This window comes from Takifugu rubripes, chromosome 22 (genome assembly GCF_901000725.2).
Source record: "Takifugu rubripes chromosome 22, fTakRub1.2, whole genome shotgun sequence".
In the NCBI taxonomy this organism is placed as follows: domain Eukaryota; kingdom Metazoa; phylum Chordata; class Actinopteri; order Tetraodontiformes; family Tetraodontidae; genus Takifugu; species Takifugu rubripes.
Genome location: NC_042306.1, coordinates 3,125,911 through 3,146,279, shown reverse-complemented (window position 1 = coordinate 3,146,279; position 20,369 = coordinate 3,125,911). Strand labels below are relative to the sequence as shown.

General features: G+C 43.4%; 1 protein-coding gene across 2 annotated transcripts in view; it reads right to left on the bottom strand.

Annotated features, from left to right (window-relative positions):
• The window catches only part of LOC101077363 (guanine nucleotide-binding protein G(olf) subunit alpha), a 32,021-nt gene that overhangs the window by 5,700 nt on the left and 5,952 nt on the right, over nucleotides 1-20,369 (bottom strand). For both annotated transcript variants that reach the window (XM_011616161.2, XM_003975313.3), the window contains exons 2-5: nucleotides 20,085-20,157; nucleotides 19,257-19,311; nucleotides 18,994-19,113; nucleotides 11,368-11,465 (exon numbers count right to left, since the gene is read on the bottom strand). In XM_011616161.2, the coding sequence (XP_011614463.1) occupies nucleotides 11,368-11,465; nucleotides 18,994-19,113; nucleotides 19,257-19,311; nucleotides 20,085-20,157 (346 nt within the window). The remainder of the gene's footprint in view (nucleotides 1-11,367; nucleotides 11,466-18,993; nucleotides 19,114-19,256; nucleotides 19,312-20,084; nucleotides 20,158-20,369) is intronic.

Below are 20,369 nucleotides of genomic sequence, written 5' to 3'. Positions count from 1 at the left end.
TCAGATATTGATGTTAAAGGTTCGATTCCCTAACAGAAACCACCACAGTTCTTTTCTGACTGGACAAACACACCTTATCTTTAATCTTCAAAGTGACCTTTGACCTGCTCCTGCCATTCCGGCCGACCCCTCGGACCAGACCTTTGCATACTTTCCGCACGTAAACCGAGCGGCTTCCCCGGAGCCGCCGGGACCTCCCACAACACGCAGAACCAATAACCTTTGACCCCCTCAGCACAGATCAATATTTTCAGCTATTGGAGTTCTTCCTTTATCAGTTCAATCAAATCGGGTGAAACGAGAGTTTCAACGTCCGCCCTCGTTTAGGGCAAATGTCGCGTTGACGAGGCTGGAACGGAGCGCCGCCGACCTCAATATTCCCCAGTCCGCTCGACAAAATGGAGGCCGGCTGCCGTTCTTAGACGAACGCGATTGGATGAGAGACTTGACAAAAGTGACGGCGAAAAATTCCGCCTCTCCGGCCACCCCGTGGCGCCCAGACAGGACGAGAAGGGAGGCAGCAAACCTACGGCGTCCTTCACGCCCCTTTTCCCCGAACACACGTAAAAATGACTCGGCGGTAATATTTTTAGTTTGGCTAGCTTGCAGGTTATAATTACCGAGCGCTCGCTGCCTGCCATGTGACAGGAGTACTATTGGTAGAGCACGAGAGCCAAATATAGTCTTTGTACCCGAGAGGAGAGGAACAAGGGTCCGAGAAGCTGGAAAACAACAGCAAAAAGATAACATTGATCACCGAGTGGTCGTCCAGATAATGCCTTATCGGAGCTTTGGGTGACCACGCTCGGCAGATGGACCCACGCCGACGCCGGGCCGGTGCGGCCATTTTTGCACGACTGTTGGGGGGGGGGGGGGGGTAATTGGTTCCAGTGTGTAGCGCCTCCACGCGTTCTGATCCGTTATTTGTTGTCGATACTCGCTGTGTCTGTATTTAGCCGATACGCATTGTGCTTTTCTGGTCTGTGTTGCTATGTATAGGCTTTGTTGTGGACCGTATCACTTTACTTAGTCTGGGCTTTCAGTGCTGTTGGCCTCATCTTTCCATAACACACACACACACACACACACACACACACAGACACACACACACACAGACAGACAGACAGACAGAAAGGGAGCTACATGTTTAAAGATAAAAGATCAAGCGTTGGGTTACAAAGTTGAAGAGAAAAATGACGAGGGCAACTATTTAATTTCAACCTTTCAGTTATAAATGATGAATTAATAGGACACAAACCTCTTTTTGTGAAGGAAAGAATGGATGAATAAAAAAAAAAAGGTACTCATTTGTAACACTGCTATAATTGATAAGGGGGAAAAACCCTAGAAGAGACAGGCAACCTTCACATCAGCTAACACCATCCAGCCTCATGTGCTCATTTGATAATTGGGTTGACTTTTTACAAATAGTGGAGCATCTTTAATTAACAGTGCAGTGGGCATGATCAATAGTTTCCATATTTTGAGCCGCTCAGGCCAACATAATGGGCTTTCACTTTAGTGTCCAACCGACTGGTGACATGTTTTCACATCCCACTACGGGACACGGCGCGGCTTCTGTAGCTGCTAACAGACGGCTGATTGCTGTAATAATCACATTTTCAATTCCAGTTATTTTACAACACTGGAGCACCTCAGTTTTGTTTTACTAAGGAAGTGAAAGTAAACCTTTTAACACAAAACATGCTAATCAGCACAACTGTAAAATCCCTCTTCTTTTCTGAACAGGAACATTAGCAGAAATCTAGAATCTATGGCCGCAACTGGATTATTTTTAGCATCCCTTGGCCAAATCCTGACTTTAAATTGATATGCTACGTAGCATAGCATAAGGTATAAAAAGGTAGCCAAATATCACAATGACAATTTCAACTATTCAAATGAGGTGTTCTAACCACGTGTTGTGACCCCGAAATCTGGCCGCACAACACAGCAAATAACACAACAGTGCCGAGCTGGTGCGACCAACGCCGTCACGTCCTGCCCGACGCACAGGAGGTGGGAGACCCTGGTCACCCGGTGGAAAGATCTGAGCCTGGGTTTCAACAATCCATCCAAACAGGAGAGATGGATCTGCAACTAGACAAATCCATCAACAGCTCAGTGGGTACTTCCTAAATATAGGAGCAAGAACGGAGACACTCCTGAAAGTCAAACCAAATCTTGTGTAAACAAAAAGTTCCTGCTTTATCTCAAGGCCACCAATTCTCCTTCCAGGGCTGCATCACGTCGGGGTTTGGAAAAGCGTTGTATAAAAATGTAAAATACATCGTGTTTGTCTCTGCTCAGTGTCGACGTAGACCATCACGCTGCCCTCGCTTAAAATAGACTCAGCCCACAATTTAGACGACAGTGGGAACGCAGGCCGGGGCCCGGACCGTCTCCAGCGCGGAGCGCTCTCACAAAAGTTCTTCTGAAGAAAATCTGGGCTCAACGTCACTCGCTGAAGTCGTAGGTGTCCAAATGGAAATAGTCTGATCAACAATGTTGAACCGGTTGCAATTGTCTTGCTGGTAAACACACACGGCCTTCGTGTCAAATCAGTTGATGCTTTTGGATGTGAGCCGGTGACCCGTTGAAGATGAGGTGTTCCTCTTTTCCTCTGATCAAAGGTAAAAGGAGGGAGATATCAATCAAGTTCTGTTCAGTCCCCTTTTTAAGAGTTTTAATATGCTCCTATTCAGAGAAACTATAGACGGAACACGAGCCGTTTCGGGCCTGTCTGCTGTTCATGCGGTCCCCCGACTGGCCTCTGGGTGGCGTGCTCGGCTCCATCTGCACAGAGCTCCTCAACCACACTGACCCTGCCTGCTTTTAGCAGCTGGGTTCCTATGGCAACCCCAGTTGGTTCATACCACTCCTCAGTCTATCCCTCTCTCTAAGCCGAGCTACACTTGTATCCTCCCAGATGCTCCCGTATATCAACACGAAGCCGAGCAGGCTCTCTACGTTCTGTGTGTCACTGTGTCTGAGCGTGCGCGCGTGTGCACGTGCCTGCTCAAAATATATCTCCGAGAGGACAGATTTTTCAAACATCTCGTGCAGACAGCCCCAACTTTATTATATTATCTGTAAATTTGTGGCCTACTGGGACCTAACAGGCACCCTCGCCGAGTTGTATCGTGGTCAAACAACACATGCGTGCTCGTGGTGAGAGATTAGACACACAACACGGTTACGAGAGCGAAAGGTTGAACCGTGGAGATACTGGATAAGGAAGTTAAAAGTTACAGAGCAGCCAACAGGGGTCCTTTGACAGGCTTTAGCCAACAGTAATGTAACGCCGTGGACAGGGTTTAAGTGCAAACACTGGCATCCTGCTGGCCCTGAGGAATCCCAGAACCTCACCTTTAGAATATCCACCACAATAAATTGATGCAACAGCTAACAGCTCTTTAGCCTGTCTGGCTAAACAAACCCCAGTGAAGAAAAAAAAAAGTGCATGTGTGTATATATATATAGCTTCTAAAAATAGTTTTGAGCGCCATTCTGGCCACATTCCACAGGAGGTGAAAGTTGACGCTTGTTTGACTAGTTGCTATAGAGGAGGTAGACGTTTGCCTGGGTGTGGCCGGTTACCGCTAACAGCTAGCCTCACTGCTACCCAGGCCGGGAGGCGTATACAACAAGAGCAAAGTCTAACTGGGTGCTGCTCCGTACCGTCGAAAACATGCGGATATCAGAGCGCGTTGTGCTTTGTTTGGTTTCTTTTAAATGCATTTTGCAGAAATCCAACTTGGTTTGAGGTCGACTGTCTATGTTCTCTGCTGAACTGGTCTTCTCGCATGCAAACCGGCTGGTTTGTGGTCAGTTACCAAAAACTCTCACTGCTGAAACTCTTGTTATAAACGAAACGCAATAATCCCAACATAGATCGACGTCTGCATTCTAGCAGCACTCTGGTGGCGTCGTGGGTCACGGCAGGGGCCCGCGCCTCCTCTGGTCGCTGCTTCTTCTCAGGTTTTTGCTGCACATGACTGGAATCTTCTGCAGGTCCGTGACCTCGGCTCGTTCATGCCGCCGCCCTCCTTCAAAAACGCGATATAATCAAAAGTCCGAGATCGCTGCTGACCTTTATTTTTAGCATTTGTGTGACATCTTGTGAAATGTTTTCGTGTCCTTACTGTTGAATATATGCCACCATAAAGAGCATCAATGTTAAATATATACGACTCCCTTTCAGGACTGATGTTGCATAACTGTACTATCTACTATGTTTTATCTGCCTCTTGGCCAGGTCATCATTGTAAAAGAACCGGTTCTCAGTTGACCTACCTGGTTAAATAAAGATTAAATCAACAAATAAATAAGCAACGAGGAAATAGTGGAGCTGGGAGCCCCCCCCACCCTGTCAGGATTAGACAGCAAAACGTCTCCGTGTGTGTCAAGCCCCCACTTTGATCAATTCAGCTCACCCGTCTGAGAGACACGCTGGAGTTGTGAGGAGTGTGTGTGCGTGTGTGTGTGTGTGAGGAGAAGGGAGGGACGGCGCTCAGGAAGCCTATGGACGTGTTCATTCACATGTGATGACTTGTCTCATATCCAGGCGTTTATTCAGGGGAAAGTACAGCCAGGCAGCAAGTGGTCTTCCTCTCCCAGTCGTACCCACACACAGCAAAGCAACACAGAGGCGTTCTGTGTCTCACCTTCTGCTACTGACCTTCCCTTTGTTTACAGCGCATTGCCGGGATACTCCCTTTGATTCAGCTGCACACACGTGACCCTCCGCCAGTTTCTGCTCTGCAGTGCTGCTGCTAAAAATAGCCTCAGCTTGCCCTGGCTCCACAGCTAGTTTACATAAGCTCTGAGGGGGGTGGGGGTGGAGGCGGGGGGGTAAGACGAGGGGTGAAAAGGGAGGAAAGTGAGGAAGGGGTGCCTTAGTAAAGAGAGAGAAAAGGGGGGGGCGTCCAATGGACAACCATTCCATGATCTTTGAGTAGAGAACCTGCAGTGCCAATGCGATCCTCCAGCAGTCTGTGTCCTTACACTCCTGGTCAACAGCAGGGTGTGTGTGTGTGTGTGCGTGTGTGCGTGTGTGCATGTGTGCTTTCTGCACACAGTAACAGGCTCACAGATTTCCGCCATTCACCAGCCTCGCTCCTTGTTGTAGTCTGTCCTTTAAAATGGACGCACATTTTAACCCAAAAATAACAAACTATTTATAGACGCCAGTCCCCTTCTTTAAGTGGAGCACGAATTCCACTTTTTCCTCGCAATACTCGCCGTATTAACCGCAAGAGACGCGCACCCGGCGATTAACACAAAATGGCAATATCCAACCCACTATTCAAAGATATTTTGATGCGCGAGACGGCGGAGCGACGCTGATGTGCGCCGGGGTAAAAAGGCAATTTCTGCGATTTATTTTTAAACGGACTGTTGGAAATACATTCGTTTTTCCACGAAGCACTACATGCTTTCAAACGAGATCCAACCCGTTGACTTAACCAAATCCAAGCTGTCGTAGAGAGCCTCTGGTCTCTAGAAACAAAATAAAAACACAGGCAGTGTCGCTAATCTTGTGACATGTAGCATGCTGCGCTGGGCAGCTTTAGGCTCTCTTACACCGCCCAGACCAGCTAAGAACTTTTTAAAATGACTTCTATGTCTTCCGACCCAACTGTCAAGGAAGTAGGTTTGAAACCACGTATGGATGCACGTGTTTGCGGCCCCGTATCTGCCGTGGCGTTCAAGTCTCGAGAGCGTGCTCGGTAGACGGGCAGGCTGCGAGGAAAGATCGGCGGTCCCATTGGGGGCTCTAACAACCTTTAGGACAGTGGTTTGTGTGGACAGAGTCCCACTGAGCTGCGAGGAGATCAAACCTCTCGGGTTCGGATCAAAGGCGCTCCTTCCTCTGTCAGAAATCATCCGCACAAACACGTCTACATGCGCACAGTTCTATTCAAACACATGCACACAAACAGACCCTGAAATAGTGCCCCCTTTGATTATTTCTCAGTCATCTGACAGCAGGGTCATCTGATTTTAGCAAGTGACACAAAGGTTTTTGTTTCACTGGATTAAAGCCTTTTACAGACTGAATGTTTCCTGAATGAATTTTCCAACAGCTTAAACACACACACACACACACACACACACATATATATGGATTCACACTGTTTTTTTGGTCTAATACCTGTGATTGTTTGTCCCTGGGGGCCAATGGCAGATACGGATATGACATCTGTGAATGTTATGTTTACATTTATGGATGGAAAAAGAGGACACGAGTTCCAGTCATGTGACCTGAACGCGGCGAGCATAGATGGACGCCTGTAAATTACAAGTTGGACTCGACATGTTGTCACAACACAACCCGACACAAAAAAGGACCAGTTATGACTCTTGTTCATCATTGTTTAGATTCTAAATTGAAGACTTTTGCATAATGGTGGACGTCGTTTTACCGTTGGAATGTACAGGCTCGGTTAAATGAAACACAATATTATCGACTGCCCCCCCCATTGGCTAAAATAGTATTATCCGATAAATAAAATTTTCATTATCGGGCAATAATTTTTCAGACTGATGAATAGCGTTCATCCCTAATCTGGAGTGATGTGATTAGCGACTGCACAGATTAGCATCTGCATCTGACTGACACCTATCTAATGCTAATTCGCGTACACATGTGGTGATCCAGGTAACTCGGCTGCTGCTCACTACCAGACTATCCCGACTCGCTGTGTCTAAGACACGTCCGGGCCGGTGCAGCAACACCACAGGCCTCAGCAGCTTTTCTGGCCCGGGCCCGACTCTGGGTTATCTCTCTGTTATCCGGTTTCACAGAACGTAGCATTCGCAATCAAGCTATGCAGTGGCACAAAAAGCCGTTTATCACCTGGATATGACAAGCCGGGAGCTCCATGACCAGATTTACGTGGAGCACAAAGGAGCAGACTCTAAAATTTGAGTGAAATACAAGAAAATTTGCAACAAGTGCGGCGATCAACAGGAAAAGCCTCGTAGCTTATGTGGACGAACACAGACACGCGTGTTTATATAACAATAAATTGGTGCCATTAAAAGGTTTTCAAAATTCTGGGATTTCACCCACTTAAAGACCACCTAATAGACCACTTGAACTTGTCTCCTTGTTTATCTGTCTTAGGAACCTTTTATATTTGTTGCATTTTGTGCGCCAGGCAGGAAACCCCATACACCGAAGACCGGATTTGAATTTTCTGGCGTAACGTTGTTACAAGGACAACACAATGATTGTCTCACACAGGCCATGCTGTTTTAAATCTCCTAATTGTTGGGCATTTGCATGGTGCACGCAGCTGGAGAATGACAATACTCACTGCTGCCTCACGTTAGAGGCATCATATCTGGTCAGCTTCCTTACTTGGACACAATAATAAATATCATGAAGCTTCACTGACATCCAAAATGGTGACTTTAAATCAACTGTGGATCCAACAAAACCAGGCTGTGCAGAGAAAACATAAGAAAATAAAGGCAATTAACAGTGACATAAAAAAAACAACCAGCCAGAGTAAAAATATTCCTTGTTCAGGCTCTTGAATGAACAGAAGAAGCTCCTTATTGAGGAGAGCTACTGTTTGCAAAGCGAAGCCCCTCTGTTTCTGCAGGCCCTCCAGGGGCCGGAGCTGGCTGACAATGCCAGCCATTCTTAGCACTTTAATGCCTCAGATGACTGTGTCAGTGGCTCCAAGGCAGGTGACAGAGTCCCGTGACCAACGCTACACCCAAGCTGCAACCCCAGCACCAGCCTGGGCCCAGAACCAGACTGTCTTTGATAATTCTATCTGCAGTCCCATCTCCGCACACCCAGGACTAGCAGAGATACGGCTCTTAGCTGTACATTTCCACTCCAGCATGTCATTAGGAATGAATCTTCCATGGGTGTGGCGCTCACAGTCTTTCTAGTCACAAATCATCATTTGCCAACATTGCTATTTAGTTTGATGCCGCCATTACAGAAAACATTTTGTAGCAATACAAATAAAACAATAAAAAAGTATCATTCAGTTGATTTTCAACTATATTAAATAAATGTTCATTGTCTGACAACAGAGCGCAGGTTTGTGCAACTCTGCAGGCAGCACCGTGTTACTAATTACTTACTAATTGACACCTATTAAAAAAATCAGGAGATCAAACTTTTGAAATAAAATCACCTTTTTCCTCTTTCTGATTATATGCAATTAAATGCTTATAACAACACACGTTTGTTGCATTGCTAATATGAACTTAAAACTTTATCTAAAGTAAAATTAGTGGTAAATCCCAGATAGGACGGTGATCCTTACTAGAAATACCTCCGAATTTAAGTCGCACTGCCTAGAGTCTGGCATTTGTTGCTGGTCCACAACCACTACAACAAAGAGTCACACCGGTTTGCATGTGAAAGAGTTTGATTTTGCTGTTGACATATCCAAGGCATTGTGACAGAGCAGCCCACTGCAACTGAAAATAGCTCCTAATCAATCAGCTGGCAGATGCATATCTGTGCTCTTAAAATGTATAAATGTGAAATGCAGCGAGCAAATCGATGGGTGACAGGACTCCAAAAGCATCGATATGGACCCGCTCTTTGACATAACAAGCTGACCCATACTTATTTCCTGTGCCTTTGTCCTTTGAGCCATCCAGTGTTGGTCTCACTGGAAAAAAAATAAAATAATAAATTTGCCACTTGAACAAGGTCTGTGAAGGACAGCGCGGACGAAATGACCCAGGCACACAAAATCTCAACAGGACGCGCGTCTATATTCAAAAATACACTCTGCTTCGGATCTCCTTTGTTGTTATATGGCGCCATATTTACAAGGTTTTTCATGTTTGCACTTTAGGGTGAAATACTGTTGCCTGTCAATCTATTCCTCCCTCCGACAGCCACTTGTAGGCCAACTTCCTCTCAACTCTACTCGCGTCTGAATGCTCCCTTATCGCATTTGTGACCCACGACATACCCTGCAACACAAACAGAGCTCTGTGGAAGTTCAATAGAAGGAGAACAAAAGAGCAGATATAGGAAACAAAAGCAGAAGATGGAATTAATTCTTCTTGGACCATTTGCTGGGAAGCGTACACCACTGAAACATTGGACAAGCTAGCAAACAAGCTAGCAGAAAACAAACACAAAGGGATTAAACACACTGGCTAAAGTAACGACCTCTGCTGCTTCACTTTCAGCCCAGTTGGCCGCCGAAACGGTCTCCGACCGTTTACCTTATTCCCGACAGCCACCGACTAGAATGTAGTGTGTAGTGGGCATAGCAACAATTGCCATGAGTGTGTGTGCTTGACGTGTGTGTATACTATATGCATGTGGGCTTTTAATACAGTCAGATTAGTTCCCATATTAAACAGAATGTCTATGAAACTTTATGAGGGCTACGTTTATAGAGTGGTTAAAAAGACTAAATGAAAACCTTTGCAGTCTCCTAAACAGTGATTTTTCAAAACCAAATAATAAAGTCTTCATGCTTTACAAACCATATTAGGTACTGAGATGTATTATACTCTTTGGTTATGACTATTAGATGTCATTTCAAACTAAAGGGGCCGAATTAATCCCACAAACGCGTCCTAAAACACAAGGAAAAACAAGTGACTGACGCAAACAGACTGAAAATGTCAGAAAAGTAGGCTGCATTCTTAGCTTTGTGATAATCTGCTGCTGAAACATACAGTCGCTCCCCAGCTGATCAGTCGGAGAATCAGACATTAGCTTCGTTTGCTTGACACTTAAATCGTGAACGAGAAGAGGAATAGAGGTGTTACTGGAAACTACAGTAGTTTGAAACCAGCAAACAAAACTGAGAAGTCACTAAAAAAAAAGACAATTCTAATCTTCTGAACCACGCAATGAAATAAGATGGTTCTTTAAAGCTTTTTTGTGCATCAGACCATCAGGAGTGCGGTTATTGTATATCACACTGCAAAAATTGTGTGTTGATGCACTATAAATGGCCTGTCAAGGCTACAAAGTGGATGAATCTATCATTTTATTAGGGAGGTTAATGAATGACCTTTGACAATTGTCATGCAATGATGTGTCAATCAGATACAAAACCCAAATGTTTTAAATAAAGTTCAAGAAAAAAACCGAAAGGGTCACTAGTTAATTAGATCATTGCTGTGTTCAAAGGCAAAAAAAGGGTCACGACGCCATAGCAATACGGTACCATGATATGAAGTAAAGCATATTGAAGATGCTTTTTGTTCTGTAAATTTAGCATCTGAACTGCACACAAACACAATCTGAGTCAGTGTAGCCAAGACAAACATGGGCCTTGGACTGAAAGAGCTCCACCTTAGAGATTCATGTGAGCCTCCAACATCACCTGACTCTCTCTCCACTCTATGGAAGCCGTTTCATAAACGCCAACCACAGAATACTTGACCTCAAGTCAAATTTATGTTCAAGTGACAGGATATTGAGAAAAAAAAAAAAAAAGAGTACAGAGACTGTTTGTCTACATGGGAGTCAAAATGGTGCAGAACTCCAGTTCTAAACGCCTGTTTTTATGGATCTGATTACTGATATATGTTGCCAGAGTATAGATCCTGGTATTGCACACGGTGGGACGATACTGGTGGTATACAGTAACCACCAGATTGCTCAAGGGTTACTTCCAAACTGCCTTTTACAGGCTAAAGAGGAACCCTCATCTGTGTGAAACCAGCAGCCTCAGGTGGGCCACAGTACTTCAGGAGCTGAATTCAAGAATTGTAAAGGAGGTGCACCACACAAAGAGCAGGGTTCTGCACTTGTCACACTGATGTTATCAGTATTTCTTCACAACAGTACAAACGTATTAGGAAAAACTCTCTTTACATGTCGCAGCCTAAATCAAACCGTGACCCACATAGCTTTTGTCCAGACTTGGAAACACTGAGTGCATTAAGTTTTCACCCTTACCAAAACAGAAATAAAGAAAAATACAGACTTCTGGAAACCGCCGACTTGAGACATTATCAAATCTATATTTCAAACGCAGAAGCGAATCAACCAAAATGCTCCGGAGTCCGACAGGCACGTATCACCGCGGAGAACTTTCAGACACAATGACATAAATAGTTGCGTGTATAATTTTCCAAAGGATGCGAAACACGCCCAGTGTAAACATGCGTTAGCCGTATTCATACATGACGTGACGCCAGCGCACACCACAGAGCTTTCACGACAAACACGACACAGAGTGGACGGGAAGGAGCCGGGATGTGACAGGAGCTCACAGGCTCTAGCCTCGCTCCATCTCCCTAGATTACAGCTGCAGGAAGGGATAAATGCAGCGTGTAGGTCTCCTGCCAACCAGCGTGTGTTCTTGGCTCACAGCAATGACAATAAAATATATTTTAGCTTTTACTCACTATTGTGCACAGTCGATGAGCTGGTATTCGTTGGATCTCTCGAAGCACGCCTTCACTCCTTCGTCGTTCCACAGCTTCTTCGCGTGGTCAAAGAACTCCTGAGCGGAAGAGACGAGATTTAAGAAAGGCGCACACAAAATAAGGGAAAATATAACATCTCCATCAGGATGGTGATGGAAGGGTCACGGGCACATCCGTACTTATTCTGTCGCTGTTAATATGAAAGGCACAATAGTACAGAATTATTTTGAATTTCAACATTTATGAAAACACACATACGCAGACTAAAACTACTTAAACTAACTTTAAATCTGCAAATGGAAAAATCCTGAAACTATTCCTCCCGTACACTGTCACCTAACACGTCACACACGCTAAACTGTGCCAGATTGCGATGCAGTACGAGGAGAAACACCATCTCTTTGGGAATTCTGTGTATAACAATACACAACATATCCTGATGCAGAGGCAACACAACACTTGGGCAACTTAGGCAACAGTCTAGAGTGTTTCGGAGTTCCAACAACGTCTTGCTTGATGGTTACATCACTATATACCATTCATAGAATGTTGATAGAGAACTTTAAATAATCAGAACATGACAGGAAAAACATTTTACTGCAACGAGGCATTCTCATTTCTTAAAAAGAGCCACTTAAATTAAGAATAACAGCAACGATCAGTCATCGTCTGACAGTTCCAAGGACACTCTGCGGACCGGAACAAAGATCATTGGGCTAATTTCCCCCGTCACCTTCCGTGGAGCTACCACGTGCACCGACGACCGGCCCCGCACTGACTGGGGAGAGGGGGGGAAAGTAGCCCCGAACCAGAGGAAGGCGGGAGGAAGGTGCCTGGTTAAATGATCACATGCTGAGGGAGAGCTCCTCTTGGCTGATCTGGTGATTCATTTGAACGTGGTGGCAATTCACAGAATTTGTCCACAGAAGCCTCGCAGCCTAATTCGGCGTTACGTTCCAGTAACATTTTGTTAATATCCTTTCTGTTGACCACGCAACCTTTGTACTCTGCAGGTTAAATGATTTCTCCGGTTGCGTAACGCTAGCTTCCTCCAAAGCTGTTAACATAATTACGATTAGCACGAACATGAAATAAATTCAGCTGTATGCTGTCAATAGATGGACAAACACCTAGTTAGCTGCAGGAGCTCATCGAACCCCAGTAGGACACATTTATTAGCAAGCAGTAGTTTTTATAAAAGGGCACATTAGTAAAAAGGAAAATGGCTTCTAATGTCCTGCCTGGGTTTTTTCCAGTATTTGCTTTGGAGTCAAACATGAATGCTGACCACAACTATTTTCAACAAAACCGATCACATCTCTTGCGTATTAGTTCTGAAAGTGTCCAAATTGTTACGGGGAGGGTTAGATGTTAAGCTTAACGACGGGCTGGAAATAAAACAACTAACAAGCCTTGGGACTGATTTGGAGAGAAGGGGTGGAGGGTGTAGAATAAGATGGGTGCAGACAAAGTTCCTTAAGGCTCTTTTCCACAGAATCGTGTGACACTGGAAGGTTGAATAAATGCAGTGTGTGCTACAGTTCCCTACAGTGGAAATGATAACGCAGAAAGCGACCAGAGGGGAATTTTATTTACACAAACTTTTTAACTCTTTTCCAGTCCCATCTTGTGTTGCGACGCCTCTTATAGTCATTCAGATTCTCCGCTGAGGACATTTTCAGATCAGCTTTTCGAGTTAAATCATGTTATCGTGCCGTCAAGTCTTTCCTGGACGTCGAGCGCACCAAGAGGGTGTGTTGGTGAACATACTCAGTCAGTAGAAATACAAAATCAGGAAGAGCGATGATAGTTGCACGCGGCTGACGAGAGCAAATGACCGGCGACGCTCCGCGTTGTGAAGTTGCCAAAAAATTAGCACGTCAAGGCACTGGAGTTGTTCGATTGCAGAAATTAAGGGACAAAAACTTCACAAAACAAACCATCTCTTTCTTCTAAATTTGACAGGAGTAGGCATTCTAATGGGGCCGCTGCCACTGTCTGCTCCGTCTCTTGCTATAAATCGCTAGAACGCTCCGATTCTTCTGCACAATGTTATCAAATCCAAATACGATCCCTTCCTTTTTTCTTTTTTAAAATCAGCGACCAACATGATAGAAAGCAAGGGGTCCAAGCCTAAATATGAAAGCGCATTGGCCGGTGTCAATTTTGGATTACATAATTTATTTCGACATATTACATGACTCCCTCCAACATTTCCTTGTTTCACTTCCAACAACAGCCTAAACATTTATACAACATTTTGCCGATGGGCTTTGGTGCCTGTTGACAGTATTTTCTAGTTTATGGAGCAATCAAAAAAGACTCCCTATACTCAATACTCATTTTAAAACCAGTTGATTGTTAAGATTTGTGTCAGGTTATAGCCTAATCATGACCATGTTATCCAATGTTGCTCATTGATGGCACTATCCTGATGACCTGAGATGGTTACATGTCGGCTTCAACATGGCTGACATGTTGTTAAGTACAATAACAGGCCCGGCTGGGACTCTTTTGCTCCGCTTCAGAGCAGATATCCACTCGATGGCTGACTTAAAAACTCGATATTTGTTGTTCAATTTGCAGAAATGTTTGCACGGGTACCTTTCATTCCATGGAATGACTTTTATCCCAAGCATCTCCCAAAAGAACACTACAAAGGTATTACAATGGAGCCTAAGCGTGTGGCTTTACATGTAAAGGAATCTTTGTGATTGCTCTGATATGTATATTGTATTCACCCTCTGTACTACGTACAGGTATACAGGGGCCGAGTATCCATTTATCTGGATTACTGTAAATATACATCCCCTTTGTATATTCCGAATTCTATTCTATTCTATTTTTATCTTAATTGTCTCTGCGTGCTCTTGCTGTTGTTGTGCTGTAAATTTCCCCGTGTGGGACAATAAAAAACCTGAATCTGAATCAGGTTTAATGTCTTTAAAATAGGATGAAATGACTAAATAAAATTTAAACCCAAAACTGACTGTCATTTCAGACCCATCCTGATATAGTTGACGCTATCTGAAGCCTTGCAGGCAGGCTTGACGATGATCAGCCATCTTGGGAATCACTTTTGCAGAAGGAAAATTTGCAGCTTTTTCAAATAAATGAATGAGAAAATGTTAATTTATTTTAAATGATCAGAGTAAAAGAGGAGAATCCTGAAATGATCTAAAAGGAATATGTCTTGCTTTAAAACCGCCCTGTCTGCTGTAGCATAAGACGGCACCATACTTAAAATTTGACAATGAACATTTGTTAACGGATGAAATTAAACGTTTCAGATTAATCACCTAGGTGGAGTGACAAGAGACAACTGTTGCGTAACAGGTTTCGATCTGTGAACCCGTTATCAATGAAAAGATCACCTGACTTTACACCAAGATATTTCATGGTCCAAAAGAAATGTTCAAAAAAAAAAAATCAAGAGCAAATACAAGTCAGCATACAAAATCAGAGGAATAATCCCTTACAAGTCAACACATCAAGTACACAAACCAATAAATCATGGCCAAATAAAGGGAAATATTGACACTATCCTATGGGCAGATTTCTAAAGTATTAGAACTTAGAAGCAAGAAACAACAAGTTCGCCCTATTGAGAAACTACTCTTGACAGAAACAACTATTTTTGAAAAGTTTGAACCACGGTATGTGGAATGTGCTGTTTTTATGTTCATGTGTATTAACGTGTGCACTAAACACGAGTGTAAAAATAGTCATTTCCACTGTGGGGATGAATAAAGTCTCCTTCTTCTTCTTCTTCAAAGCCATTCAATTTGATTCAGTTTTATTCATACAGCATCTGTAACAATCAAGATTGTCTCGAGGCGCTTTATTGAAATCCAGACCTGACCCCGAGCAAGCGGCGGCGGCAAAGAAAAACTCCCTTTTAACAGAAAGACACTTTCAGAAGAAACTCCAACAATATTGGGGGACTCTCCTCCGGAACCAGACGGTTAAAGGAGGAAGAGCGGGGCAGGAGATGCAAATATAAAGAGGAGGAGGACACAGACACAGACAGCATGGATGCAAATGGTGACTAGTGAATACTGAACACTTAAAACTAAAACTGAGCAGGTCAGTGGGCCCAGAGGTCAGTGCACAAGTATGGGAGGGGGAGGAGAGGAGAGGAGAGGAGAGGAGAGGAGAGGAGAGGAGAGGAGAGGAGTGGAGAGGAGAGGAGAGGAGAGGAGAGGAGAGCTACCGTTAGCTTCAGCCCACCTGGACAGAGAATGGGTTCCACAGAAAAGGGCTCTGAGAGCTAAATGAGCGACCATCCTTTCTACTATTAAAGGTTCTGGCATTCACAAGTAAAGCAGCACTGAGAGCAGAGTGGTCTGTTGGGATGATTTGGTGCTATCAGCTTCACCAGATATGATGGAGCTTGGCCTTTAAAGGCCTTGTAGGTCAGGGCATGTATAGTAAAATCTATTTTTTTTTTAATGGGATGCCCATGAAGAGAAGCCAGTACAAGAGAAAAAGTGATCTCTTGCTAATTACTGTTGAAACCCTAGCCACAACATTTTGGATCAGCTGGATGCTTCTTAAAGAATTATTTGGAAATTCTGCTCACAGTGAAATACAATAGTCCAGCCTAAAAGTATCACATGCACAGACTCGTTATGGCATTAGTCCGTAGGCCCTTAATATGTGCAATGTACACAAATGAAAAAAGGTTCTACTAAAAACCTTTTATTTTATGCAAGTTAAAGGCTAGATCCTAGTCCAAGACTACTCCAAGGACCCTTACAAACTACAGGATATAAGGAAATGCTATCCAGAGTCACGGCGTCATTAGCCATATCCATTCCTCAGCAGTTTACGACCAAATAGAACGACCTCAGATCTGTCCAAATTGGGAATTTAAGCTTATCCTAACTGTATGTCTTTAAGACCAGCCTTATGTTAACTGGTCTGTCTTCCTCAATAAGTACAGCTGAGTCATATCAATGACAATTTCTTCCATATCATATTTCCTAAGGAAAACATGATCAAACCAGAAAACGATGGGTCTAAATTCCAAACCTTGTGGAATTCCATGATTAATCCTACTTTAAGAAAAGGAAACATCATGAATCCCTCTGGTCTCTAAAGCCTAGAACTGTCCCTTTACTCCCAAGGATGCTACGATCCCCTATCTGAAGCTATCGAACATCATTTGTAATTGGCAACTGTTGCTGAACTGTGTTTAACTCTAAAACCTGAGAGCAACATTTCAAAGACTGTTCCTCTGTAGGTGGCCACATAATTGAGTCACCAACACCTTATTAAGAATTCTGGAGAGAGAGGGGGGAGGTAAGATATAGGCCTATAAGTTGCTAATGCATCTGGATCAAGAGGGTATTTTTCAAAATAATGTTCTGACTATCTAACAACTGTTGGGGTGGCCTGTTTGGTTTTTTTCCCTCTGTAATACTACAGTTGTATTAGTAGGAAACTAAGAATGAAAGGAATATGTGGCCTTGATCTCCTAAAGAACACCATAGGAACAGAAGAAACTGAGGAAGCTTCCCTCATATGTGTGCTGTAGTTTTCTGAGGTTTGCTTATAACTGTAGTTTAGAAAGAAATGGTAAAGGGAAAAAAAGGCAACACTTATGGCGTCATGATTGTTTTGGGAAAGTGTAGAATGTTAAAAGACATGTGTCCGCTCCCCCTACAAAAAGTGCATTTGTTAGCATTTGTTAGGTTGTTGCTGAACATCCCAACAGACTTGAGAGTGCAATGAAACATAAAAATATAAACTAGAATGGCCTGTTGAGTTATTTTAGGACATGCAACAGAGTTCTGGAAAAAAAAAATCCCTGCAATTTATTTCATTTTTCTTTCCTTATGTGTGTTTGTGACGCTATATATCAATTTGTAGAACACCATCCGCATTCCAAAATTGTTTCTGGAAAATAACAGCTACACGGAAAGGTACTATCTACCATGGAAAGGTTACTACCTGGTTCCAAAAGTAAGTACAGCACAGCATGATATTGCCAACTTGAGTCTAAATACATAAAGTGCAGTGTTAAAAATAAATCTGCAAGAGGTTATCGAAGCTAAACAACCTAGAGCTAGCATCTAGTTAGTTAGCATTAGCTTTTTTTGTCACACAAAAGTGGTGATTGATGACAACAAGTCAACAGTATGCTGTCTGTCTAGCTCCATCTTTTAGGCTACTGCCAGGTTCTCTTTTTTTAGCTCCCATCACTGTGCTAGCTCAACAGATACGCACCATAAAGTTTGCTTAATTCTCCTGTGTTTATACTTTCATTTTCACTATACTATATATTATTTTTAGGAAAGGGTCAACAAAGTTAGTAATCAGCAATCGTTACTGGCGCTTTTGTTGGCTTTTCTAAAAAAAAAAAAAAAGAAAAGAAAATCCCGATCACAGGACAGTTGAACTGATTAGCATGGGTTGTGAGAAAACTATCACAGAAAGTAGTTTGAATGATATTTTTAAAAATCTGCAAGCATTTTGCTCAGTCAAAATGTCAACAAATAGCAGATCTATTAATTTGATTAGTAAAAGAAATCTTTCTTTGCAGCCTAAACACTTACAGAGCAGCACATCCAAAGCTACAAGCTAGTATCGCGATCGGGTAAACCAACAGTAGGTCATTCAGAACAATGTAGGAAGTCAAAGACAGTCTACTTCTTCTTCCTGCATAGAGCATAAAAACAATTTCGAAAACTGAGGGATGTAGTGTGAACATAAAAATCCATCAAGCTAATGGTTCCCTTTAGGTTTACATTTGGAGAAATTCCCCGAGACATTAACCAGAGACACGTTCTGTTCAAATAATTAGTTCACAACAGCAATAACAACTGAAAGCCACAAGTCACTGTTAGGCCACGTTCGAGCCGGTAGCATATGTAAATGTGGTGGTGACAGCGATGGCTCACAAAAACCGAAACCCTGCGACCGATGATGGAACGCACACGGCTAACAGCTACGCTGTGCCAACCTCTGCTCTTCCTATGTCCATGACCATTTCGCAGTAGCGTATCGATAATGCTCGTTTTGCGAGCCCTGTCAGGAAATGAACATACCGCTATTTCAAATGAATGACTATAAGCCCAAAATGAAATAAAGCCATGATAAAAGATAAAGCCAAAGCAAAACTGTAGATTGAAGACAATATTACCGTAAGTATCAGAATATGTGCCAGTCAATCTATCAGCTAACTGTTCTAAAAACGAGCCATTATTAAAGAAAAGAAAAAAAACACACCCAAGAAGCACTTCAAAATATTATTGAGACGGGAGTCAATGCAAACCCAATGTAACCAAGCATAACAGAGATACATGACTAAATAAAAGGGAATTAATCCTGTTCTCCTTGTGGAAGCCAACGTCAAAAAGAGTCAAGAGGAAAGCAAACATTAGGTCAGTTACACTTAAAACATTCTTCTGACAACCATAAGCTTTATCAGCACAATGTGAACGATGCAAATCTGCAAACCAAACAGCTTCACAGACAAAACGCACAATAAGGAGGACAAAAATTAAAAGAACACAACACACCATACCTGCATTCTCACTTTCATACACAGACACACACACTTACATCAGAACACACCCAAAAACCTGAGGAACCTCTTACCTGTGGATAGTCAAAATCAGAGAGGGGTGCTATGCTTTTGATGTACTCAATTCTGAATTGGTCCTCGGGGTTGGCCAGTGGGACTGGGGGTATTAAAGTGCTCATCGCCGACACAATAGTCTAGAAAAGCACAAGTTGTTTGAGAAAGAAATGTGAATTAAACAGGCTGGACACCACGCTATAATCAATTAAACCTAACCGCAACGTCATTTTGGAAATTTAACAATTGAAATACTGAGACAAACCAGTCACAGAAAACTCACCACTATGGCATCCTTTACATTTTTCCGAATATCTTGGATTTTCTGTTTCTTTTCTCTATATGGAGACAAAATGTGAGCAGCGATTATTAACCACTTGCAAACCTCATAACTTCTGTTATCAAGCAGTGAGACAGGTTACCGGTCGGTTAAATACTGTTCTAATACAACTATAAATGGAGTACAGGTATGGGTGGAGGTCAGATGAGAGTGAAATGCTGGATGAAGGTCATTGAAAAGCAAAAGAACCAGCCCATTAATTATCACAGCCCCAGTTTTTAACCCCCCAAAATACAAAGTTATGCGTACTATCCAACCCAACCTGCGGTGTCCTCAATATTCTTTCAAATTCATAAATGCAGAGGACTTTCTTACAAATACAGCCCTCTGACATATACTGGGGCTGTTTAAAATAGACCACTGGATAGATCAATGCCATGCAAGGCCTTGCAGCAGAACAAATTATCAATAGGCCTGTGTCGATCACAACCTTTCACCCTCTCACATGAAACAGGAAAGAGTTGGGGGCACATTTATTCGGCATTTGCGTTAGAGAGGACCTCTCACATGCATGATAACTGCACAATCACACGGAAAGGTTGGGGGGAGGTGGTGGGGGGGTGGAAAAGGGAGGAAGAGATATTAGCTGCTTTGCATGGGATACTGGGCCCAACCGGCGCTGCAGTGCCTGGGGAACATTCACAGGCTGTTACGGCAGCGACAGGCTTCCTCCTTCCTAGCGTAGTCGTAAAACGGGCAGTAACGCAATTCTTTTTGAAGTCGTTTGGTAATATAGGAGTGGATCTATTGCATAGACTGAGCAGCACTCACTCTGCGTTGAAGCCGTTGACGTGTAGAATCCTCATCTGCTTCACAATGGTGCTTTTTCCGGACTCTCCCGCACCTTCGAACGTACACCCAAACACACACACAACATACGTTAATGTCACCGAACGAGCACAGACAGGGACATTCGGGAGGGGGATTAAAGCAGGTTCGGTGGATGAAGCCACTCTTGATCGAGCTCGGCTTCCATCAATATCCACCTCCATGACATATTATTGCGAGCGCTGTCAAACGGGGCTACGTGTTGGCTAAACGGCGAGGATTAGCTTG